This window comes from Salmo salar, chromosome 13 (genome assembly GCF_965601325.2).
Source record: "Salmo salar chromosome 13, fSalSal1, whole genome shotgun sequence".
In the NCBI taxonomy this organism is placed as follows: Eukaryota; Metazoa; Chordata; class Actinopteri; order Salmoniformes; family Salmonidae; genus Salmo; species Salmo salar.
This window is the reverse complement of record NC_138303.1, coordinates 94807501-94817500: the sequence shown is the minus strand read 5'-3', so window position 1 is coordinate 94817500 and position 10000 is coordinate 94807501. Positions and strand designations below refer to the sequence as shown.

Here is a 10000-nt window from a genome sequence, read left to right as displayed (position 1 = left end):
GAGCAGAGGACCATGGAAAGGGGTGTCGCCAGAGGGAGTGGGGAAGGCCTATGGATCCTCATGGTAACTCCTGGAACCAACAAAACTGTTTAAGGACTCGTCAACATTTCTAATGAAAGAACTTGTTTCGGTGACTATATACGTCTGTATTTAATAACACATCTATTTATACACAAATATGTCTCCTGTATTTTATGCAGTCTAATATTGATTACTTTAGGCTGCGTTTACACACAGCCATCTTTTGACCAATCAGATCTTTTCACAGCAGATCTTTTTCAGAGCTGATCTGATTGGTCAAAAGATCAATTAGTAGAACAATATCAGAATTGGGCTGCCCGTGTAAACATAGCCTTGGAGTTCTCGTGTTCCCTTTCTTTTCATTGTGTCATCGTGCCCCCTGGTGGATTCTCTTGTTAATGACGCCTACTGTACAGTCACTGATACAAAGCCAGTAGAACAACCTGTACATAAGCAGAACATTGAAAACTGTAACCTTTTACAGTGTTAGTAAGACTGTCATCATTAATATTAATTGTTATGATTCCTGTTGTGTATTATTATTATTTTACAATTATTTTTTGTTACTTTCTATTCTTCAATTATTTACAATTTGCCTATTTAATTTGAAAAGTATATATTTTGGTTTAGATTGCGCTATCAAGTGTTGGCTTATTAGCCCATAAAACCAATGATGCTGATAGAAGGAACTGTTTGAGGGGTCAGTGAGAGGTCATTCAATCAAAGGTCAAAGTTCAGTAGTTATCGCTCACTGCATGCCAGTCAGCAAAGTGGGGTCATCACTGTCTGGCCAAGTTACAAAATCAGAAGTTCTAAAATGTAGCTTCTTAAAATCAGATTTTGAACCTAGCCCTAACCTTAACCTCACTGCTAACCTTATACCTAACCCTAACCTTAAATCAAGACAAAAAAGTGAATGTTTATTTTCATAAATGTTTCCAATATAGACCATTTTGACTGACTTTGCAGCTTGGTCATCTAGTGGGAACCGTATAATGGAGCATCTCAATCTATTCTCATCATGTATGGTCCTCTGATGATGACCTCATCCATACGAGACAGAACCAGGGTAGTGGAAGAGATGCGAGTCTGTCTCCCACGGTGGAAGATGGGTAATTTGTTGATAGACAAATATATTTTTACTTAGGACTGATGCAGCCTGATACGATTGTCTTTTTACCAAATAATTGACATAATATTATGTACAATTCCACGCTAGCGTTCTCTTTCATCAGGTCAAAATAGCTGTCATTTGATTGTTTCACGCCAAGTTACTGAATGACAGTTGCTGTTGACGTTGAGCGGGGGGAATAGAAATAGGTGAAATCATGGGAAATGTTATGCATTATCTATTTATTTATATTTGAAATGGGAAATTCAGTATAAGGATTGTATGATAGCATATGTGTATGTGTAAAATAATTGAAGATAACTGTCATCAAAACATTCCTTTACAGCAGTAGTACTGACGACAGTCATTTGATTAGTTTTGGTCCAAATCATTTTGTCTTGACAGTTGGGAATTTTTCTAAAGCCGTCTATGCAAACTTTGCATTCTTTATAAACAAAATGTAGGTACTGAAAAGTGCTAGCTGTTGCATTCCATCGTTCTCCTGAGGCTTCATGGGTAATATTGTATAGTGAGAACGTAGCTAATTATTGTTCTGATACTCTTGTTACTTGCAAATGCTTGCATTTCCTCTGTCAAGTTCCTGTACAAAGTGTAAGAAATAATTTTTAAAACTAATAATAAATTATATTTATATGCAACACTGAATGCAGAGTCTGACTCTCCTTTTCCACATCTTGGTTCAACCCTAACACTAATTCTACCACAGTGTTTCCATCACTCGGTCCTCGGGACCCCAAGAGGTGCGTGTTTCCTTTTTAATCCCTAACTACACAGCTGATTCTAATAATCAAAGCTTGATGATTAGTTGATATATGAATCAGCTGTGTAGTGCACCTTTGGGGTCCGAGTTTGGGAAACCCTGCTCTGTGTGTGTGTGTGTGTGTGTGTGTGTGTGTGTGTGTGTGTGTGTGTGTGTGTGTGTGTGTGTGTGTGTGTGTGTGTGTGTGTGTGTGTGTGTGTGTGTGTGTGTGTGTGTGTGTGTGTGTGTGTGTGCGTGTGCGTGTGCGTGCGTGCGTGCGTGCGTGCGTGCGTGCGTGCGTGTGTGTGAGAGAGATAGATAGAGAAATCATCTAATTCCTCTAGAAAGGAGACGATATGGACGTTGACATCATTTTATTAGGGAATGTTCTCCTGGTCCACACACTCTCTTATACACATATGTACAGATTAAATAAGGCACACGCCATAGTGGTGGAGTGGACGGTCAGGGAGTTATTCTGTACACAAGCCAAAGGCAAACAACCAAAACTGACATTTCACATGATTAAGTCCATCAGTATCAATACATTTCAACAGTATTATTAACAATTCAATACCGTGATGGGAGATTTTTTTTCTTCATATTACAGTAACAAGACAACCATGGGGGAGACCATCTTATTGGCATGACTCAGCTAGCCTGAGTAACATCACTCCCAAGCTTATTAACCATCAGCTAGCCTGAGTAACATCACTCCCAAGCTTATTAACCATCAGCTAGCCTGAGTAACATCACTCCCAAGCTTATTAACCATCAGCTAGCCTGAGTAACATCACTCCCAAGCTTATTAACCATCAGCTAGCCTGAGTAATATCACTCCCAAGCTTATTAACCATCAGCTAGCCTGAGTAACATCACTCCCAAGCTTATTAACCATGATGTATCATTTTCTCCTATAGTTAGTTGTTGATACAGTACATAGACATTTCAGGGGACTAAGAATGGCTCCCTTGGATAGTCAAATGGCCCACATGTAGGTCAATATTGAAGCTGTGTGTTTTCCTGTATGAATAGAAGAAACAAATGCCTGGGTTTCTAAAGCAGTAATGCTGCAAGATATATATACTTCACTTCCAACAGTATGTAGATTTCTCTACATTTGTAAAAAAAAAGACGAATAAATAGCACAATGGGCAACAACGGCAACACTTTATTTGAACTAGCCTCATAACCCTACATAAATGTTGTAAACATGTCAAAGTTTAATGAACATTCTGACATTGGTTTGAAGGGGATTGATGGTGGCTAGTTCAAATAAAGTGTTACCACAAAAACAAACACTGTTATATGGCTTTAGATGGACAGAGCAGGACCCCCACCCCCCTAACCCTCTACTGTGAGGGAGAGAGTGACTCCTCTCCTGTATAGGGCACTGTCTGTCCGTGTGTTCCCCCCTCATTTAGAGAGCCAATCAGCTTTCACAGAAAGCAACACCAGACCAGACCCTGCCCACTGGGACACTCTCTATCCCAGAGGTGGCAGTGCATGGGCAAAAAGAGAGCAGACCATCTCTCTCCCACTCGCCTTGCTCTCCACCCATGGTCCTGGCAGAGTGGCACTAGGCCATGGACATGTCTCTAGGTGTTGAGTGTCTCTATGTGGCAGTAGCAGTGTGTCACAGTTTGATATCCTGAGTCTCAGACATCTTGGCCAGGGTCTTCTTCACTCTCAGAGCTGTGAGGCGAGAGGCTGGGTTGTGGGCCCAGCACTCCGTCATCAGCTTCCCCATCTGTCTGAGACACTAAACACACAAACACACTGAGGTCAGAAATCAACATATACTGTATACTCATCACACACAGTAGCCTATGTAAGAATATACTGATCTCAAGCATACAACACAATCACAAAGAGGCTGTTTCCTCACCTCATCACTGTTCCAGCGGTTGGCGAATGAGGGCCTCTGTCTCTTGATGCACACAACCTCCCTCATGTCCTCGTAGGAGGGGTCAGAGGACACCAGGTCATGGTAGGGCAGCTGGTACTCCTCTACGATGCCTACAGGACACAAGTCACATGGAGAGAGATGTTGGATCTCTACATACTGCATCATTACAGCTGAGATGGACGTAAGATAATACACAGACTGGAAGAAGGTAAAATAACTGAACAGTATTAAAAAAATCAACTTATCATAACAACATTGAATAAGAACCTATACAAATCGGTCCAGCATTTTGGAAAATGTCTGAATGCCCATAAGGTCAAAGGTCACATCAGCTCATTTTACATATGAAAATTATATTAAACATTGTAAAGCAGAGCATTGTGGGCCGTGTCCGACCTCCAGAGACGCAGCGCCGGGCGATCTCCCAGAGGATGAGGCCAAAGCTGTACATGTCGGCCATGATGTAGGACTGGAAGTGGTTCCGGTTCAGACTCTCGTCCAGGACCTCTGGGGGCATGTAGCGCTTAGTGCCCACCCTGGTGTTGGGAGGGATGTCCACCTCGTTGGTGTCACTGAGAGAGGGAGGAGTAGGGGGAGAAAGATTGCACTTTTAAAGCAACACTGTCTGTATAAACGTGTATTGCTGGACTGATTCCATAGTTTGGACTGATGCTGATGCTTTTTACCAGGGGAAAGTATACAAAGATAACGGAGTAGAACTATTCTGCTCTATAAGGATGTTTTGTTATCTCTACACTCATGATCTGATGCATAGCATATGTCCCTTCCTGTCCTACCTGATGAATTTGACGGCCAGGCCCAGGTCAGCGATGCAGCAGGCCCCATTCTTCTTCACTAGGATGTTCTTGCTCTTCAGGTCTCTGTGAGCGATGGCTGGTTTACCCTGGGTGCCAAAGATCTCTGTGTGGAGGTGACAGAGGCCTGACACTGAGGAGTAGGCCAGCCGCAGCATGGCCTTGATGTCCAGGGTGGTGGACTTGAGGTAGTCGTACAGAGATCCACTCTCATGGTAGTCTGTGATCAGGTAGAGCTGGGTCCACGAGCCTGTTCCCTTTATGTCCGCTGCTATGAAGCCTGGGTAGGGAGGAGACGGGGAGATCTTTGAGGAGATAGAAAGACACACACATACAGAGACACATGCATGCAACGATGCACACACACACACACCCACTCACTCACGCACAATACGCGCGCACACACACTCAATCTCTCCCTCTCTCCTTACCCAGTATGTTCTCGTGTCTCATGAGGACAGTTTGGTAGATCTCTGTCTCTCTGAACCAGCTGGCCTCCTCGGTGGTGAAGAACACTTTGACAGCCACTCTCTCTCCTCTCCAGCGACCCATCCACACCTCCCCGTAGCGGCCCTTACCTATCTGCTTCACCATCTGAATCTGCTTGGCTATGGTGCGCTGCACCTGAGCACCGAAAAACACACACCGTCATCAATATCATCGTCATCAACACTGTAATCATCAACATCTTCATATGCTATATCATTGTACGTCATTATCACAATTTCTACATCTAATTCAACATAACTAGCACATTGAGAGAGGAAGGTCTTTCTACAACACTGTATTGCTGGACTGATTCTCCATTGCAAGTAAGCATTTTGTTGGACATTTTTGTATACCATGTGTATCCTGTACATACAACTAATGAAACGTGGAACCTGGTTGCTAATGTGTGTGTGATGAGGTTCAGGTCTCACCAGCAGGGGGAGTCCTGACCCTGATCCAGAGCTCTGGGACTGTTCTATCAGGTCCTTCAGAGATTCTCCAGGAGGGATATAAGTCTCATCCTGCTCCAGACCAATACTGTAGCGAGGTCGCGACTCCTGACGCTTATACCTGGAAGACACAGTGGTAAAGTCGTCAGTAATACAAAGCTACAATTCTGCTAAAAGCATTACAATGGTCTATGTTACCAATCTCCTCAGAGTCAAAGTCCATGTGTTTTTTCTCACCTGAAGTAACAGAAGACGATGATGAGTACCAGGATGATGCAGCACACTGTGACAGAGATGAAGAGAGCAATGGGGTGGATACTGCTGTCCACGTAATCTACAGGAGAGAGAGAGAGCGAGAGAGAAAGCGAAAGAGAGAGAGAGAGAGAGAGAGAGAGCAGTTAGTCTGCTCCACAGATCTAACCCTAACACGGGGTCACCTCAACAGCACCAGTTCTCCATTAATGTGTTTAACTTCCAAATATTGCTAAATCTCAGAGATCTTCCTTTGCACTCTCCTACCCCCACCTCCCCTCTTCTCTTGTTCCTATCTCCCCCACCTCCCCTCTTCTCTTGTTCCTATCTCCCCCACCTCCCCTCTTCTCTTGTTCCTATCTCCCCCACCTCCCCTCTTCTCTTGTTCCTATCTCCCCACCTCTCTTCGTCTCATGTTCCTATCTCCCCCACCTCCCTTCGTCTCATGTTCCTATCTCCCCCACCTCCACTTTTCTCTTGTTCCTATCTCCCCCAGCTCCCCTCTTCTCTTGTTCCTATCTCCCCCACCTCCCATCTTCTCTTGTTCCTATCTCTCCCTGCTCCTCTCTCAGTGTGTGGACGATCACATCCTTCCTGAATCACACAGATCCGGTGTCACACTGACATCGCCACGGCAAATCCTGAAGCCCAGTGCTGCCCTTTCTGCCAGCCTTTCCGCCAGCCTTTCTGCCAGCCTCCTGTAAATCCTTCCCATACATACTGTACACATGAAGATAGACACACACACAGAAATGATCTCATTTTACTATTTGCCACATTTGACAAATATTTTTGTCTTTGTGTGTGTGCGCGACTGTTGGTGTGTAGCTAGAGGAGTGACAGATGGACAGATATCTCACATCCGTGGCGGGGCAGGAAACTCAAGCAGGCCCTGGGGAGAGGCTGTCCTTTTCATTAGAGGGTGAGAGAACAAGCTAAGCCTGCTGGCTCCATTTCATCTGCCTCCCTCTGCCTCTCCCCAGCTTCCCCCGTCTCCCCCTACCCCAGAGCAGCACACGCCACTCCAGCCAGCACTACACTGTGGTTTGTAACAGTTTAAACTGTCACTACCCATCACACCCCTGTGCAGGCTGAGGGAGCCCACTTTGAAAACCACTCGCGCACAAGAGGACATAGTTTCAGTGTGTTGACTGGGTGGAATTGTGTGTCTTACCAGGGGTCGTCAGTGGTGGTAAAGTAGGATGCAGGTCTGTATTACAGAAGTCCTGGTCTGTACAGCACTCCACAGCCCTCCTCCGATGGGGACCCCCGTTGTCCTGTTGTGACACACCATAAACACACTGCTACATCTACACAACCCTAATGGCTAAACAACAGTTTGAAGGACTATAGGGTTTTTACAATGTTGCTTAATGGTGGTGAATAATCTGTGTTCTACACAGGGCTGGTATGACACATTGCTGTTATTGTACATAAGGTCTGATTTCAAGAGATTGTTTGGAGAGATGTAGTGAGTCATAGATGGTTTATAACGACTTACACGAGCTTATACATTTGGTTTACCTGTGCTTCGAAAGTGACTGCCTGCACTTCATGGCTTTGCCATATACGCCACACACAGTAGACTTACCCTGCACTGGAACTCCAAGCCTACCAGCCCCAGACATCCAGAGGTCAGCACAGGGAGACTTCCCTCTTCTTCCTCCACCATGGTGAAGCAACAACCATCAGTCCTGAAGAGATACCATGATCATCACCACCACCACAAGCCTCATCATTATATATTCATCACCACCACCACTAGCCTCATCATTATATAATCATCATCACCACCACAAGCATCACCATCATCCATTGTCAACAATCTTCCAACATAATATGAGAGGATTTTACTATCTCAGCTATTTTATAATGATACATTTCATGGTGCTGAGAAGGTTATATCAACAATCTAAATCTAATAAATAAATAAATACTAGTAGTGGTTGGAGTCATTCAAATGTTGCATTTAAATGTTAGTCATTTAGCAGACGCTCGGGTTGGGGTGTAGGGTTGGAGCAGAGCCTGAAGGTAGGGAGGGGCAGTTCCTCTTGCTTCTCCATAGGAAAGCACCATGGTCTTGTAGTGGATGCGAGCTTCGACTGGAAGCCAGTGGAGTGTGCAGAGGAGCGGGGTGACATGGTAAAACTTGGGAAGGTTGAAAACCAGGCGGGCTGCAGCGTTCTGGATAAGTTGCAGGGTTTTGATGGCACAAGCGGGGAGCCCAGTCAACAGCGAGTTGCAGGACTCCAGACGGGAGAGGAAAAGTGCCTGGATTATGACATACGATGCTTCCTGTGTGGGGTGGGGTCGTACTCTACGGATGTTGTAGAGCATGAACCTGCAGGAGCGAGTCAGTGATTTAATGTTTGTAGAGAATGACAGGGTGTTGTCCAGGGTCAGGCCAAGGTTCTTTGCATTCTGGGAGGGCGAAACTGTGGAGTTGTCAACCGTGATGGAGAGGTATTTGAGTGGGCAGGCCTTTCCCGGAAGGAAGAGCAGCTCCGTCTTGTCGAGGTTGAGCTTGAGGTGGTGGGCCAACATCCAAGCTGAGATATCTGCCAAGCACATATAGATGTGTGCCGCCGCCTGGGTGTCAGAAGGGGGGAAGGAGAAAAGTATTTGTGTGTCATCCACATAGCAATGATAGGTGAGACCGTGTGAGGATATGACGGAGCCGAGTGACTTGGTGTACAGAGAGAAGAGGAGAGGACACCAGTAGTGAGAGTACGTGGTGCAAACACAGCTCCTCTACATGTCACCTGGTAGGAGCGGCCTGCCAGGTAGGATGCAATCCAAGAGTGTAGAAAGCCTAAGACACCCAACCCTGAGAGGATGGACAGGAGGATCTGATGGTTCACAGTGTCGAAGGCAGAGAGAGTCAGGTTTGGCAGTGTGGAGTGCCTCTGTGACACAGAGAAGAGCAGTCTCGGTTGAGTGACCCGTCTTGAAGCCTGACTGGTTAGGGTCAAGAAGATCGTTCTGAGAGCGATAACGAGAGAGTTGATCAGAGACAGCGCGCTCTTTTGGAAAGTAAAGAAAGAAGGAATACAGGTCTATAGTTTTTGACGTCAGATGAGTTGAGTGTTGGTTTCTTGAGGAGGGGAGCGAGGGGATGCAGCCAGTTGTCAGGAATGAGTTGATAAGGGAAGTGAGGAATGGGAGGTCTCCAGAGATGGGGTCGAGAGGGCAGATTGTCGCGAGGAAAGACCTCACTATTCGCAGGGCATAAATCAATCTGTAATAATGCTTGTATTTAAATAATATCCCATTGCCCTCTGAGCTAATGTCTTCCACAGTGGCTGTGACACATTGTGACACATTTTGAGTTCCTGATAAATCCACCAGTGTATTTTTGTTCAGTTAATTGGTGTTCTACAGGATAACAACAGATTGCCTCTGCTGTGTAATCATGAATGCAAGCTAATTGCACATTACAGACTAGATACAGCTGATTCTAAGATGGTTTGAAAACCACTCACTAATCACAGTATCAGCACAGTTCTATTTGTGTGTGTGTGTAATATACCTGCAGGTATTGTTGGAGTCTTCAGAACAGTGAGGGTAACAGTGACACCAGAGGATCCTCTGTGCTGGAGCCGGGGCTGTACTCCCACCCTCCTCCTTCCTGCTGTCTGACCTGTCTCTTACAGGGTTCCTCAGTAGCACTATGGTATCCAACACACTGGCTACAGGGACACAGAGAGGGGACAGACCAGGTTTAGCACCAGGACAGACCAGGCTTAGAGCCAGGACAGACCAGACATAGACTTATGACAGACCAGACAAACAGTAGCAGTCAAAAGTTTGGACACACCTACTCATTCAAGGGTTTTCTTTATTTTTACTCCTTTCTACATTGTAGAATAATAGTGAATACCAAAACTATGAAATAACATATATGGAATCATGTAGTAACCAAAAGTACTAAACAAATCAAAATATATTTCAGATTTTTCAAAGTAGCCACCCTTTCTCTTGATGACAGCTTTACTCTTGGCATTCTCTAAACCAGCTTCACCTGGAATGCTTTTCCAACAGTCTTGAAGGAGTTCCCACATATGCTGAGCACTTGTTGGATGCTTTTCCTTCACTCTGCGGTCCAACTCATCCCAAATCATCTCAATTAGGTTGAGGTCGGGTGATTGTGGAGGCCAGGTCATCTGATACAGCACTCCATCACTCTCCTTCTGG

The 10000-nt window shown here is 45.1% G+C and overlaps 2 protein-coding genes across 5 annotated transcripts in view; one reads left to right on the top strand and one right to left on the bottom strand.

The window, feature by feature from the left end:
- LOC106568183 (netrin receptor UNC5C) overlaps positions 1-1798 on the top strand; it is a 241333-nt gene extending 239535 nt beyond the window's left edge. Inside the window, 1 exon segment of the mRNA XM_014138292.3 lies at positions 1-1798. This exon segment is cut by the window's left edge and continues 1820 nt beyond it. The gene's annotated coding sequence lies outside the window, so the exon portion shown is untranslated.
- Positions 1799-2251: 453 nt separating this feature from the next.
- LOC106568184 (bone morphogenetic protein receptor type-1B) overlaps positions 2252-10000 on the bottom strand; it is a 188931-nt gene continuing 181182 nt past the window's right edge. For all 4 annotated transcript variants that reach the window (XM_014138295.3, XM_082960463.1, XM_082960464.1 and 1 more), the window contains 10 exons: positions 9336-9495; positions 7398-7500; positions 6981-7083; positions 5792-5888; positions 5537-5675; positions 5048-5240; positions 4599-4896; positions 4198-4373; positions 3781-3911; positions 2252-3654 (listed from right to left, as the gene is read on the bottom strand). In XM_014138295.3, the coding sequence (XP_013993770.1) occupies positions 3529-3654; positions 3781-3911; positions 4198-4373; positions 4599-4896; positions 5048-5240; positions 5537-5675; positions 5792-5888; positions 6981-7083; positions 7398-7500; positions 9336-9495 (1526 nt within the window). In that variant the 3' untranslated portion in view covers positions 2252-3528. The remainder of the gene's footprint in view (positions 3655-3780; positions 3912-4197; positions 4374-4598; positions 4897-5047; positions 5241-5536; positions 5676-5791; positions 5889-6980; positions 7084-7397; positions 7501-9335; positions 9496-10000) is intronic.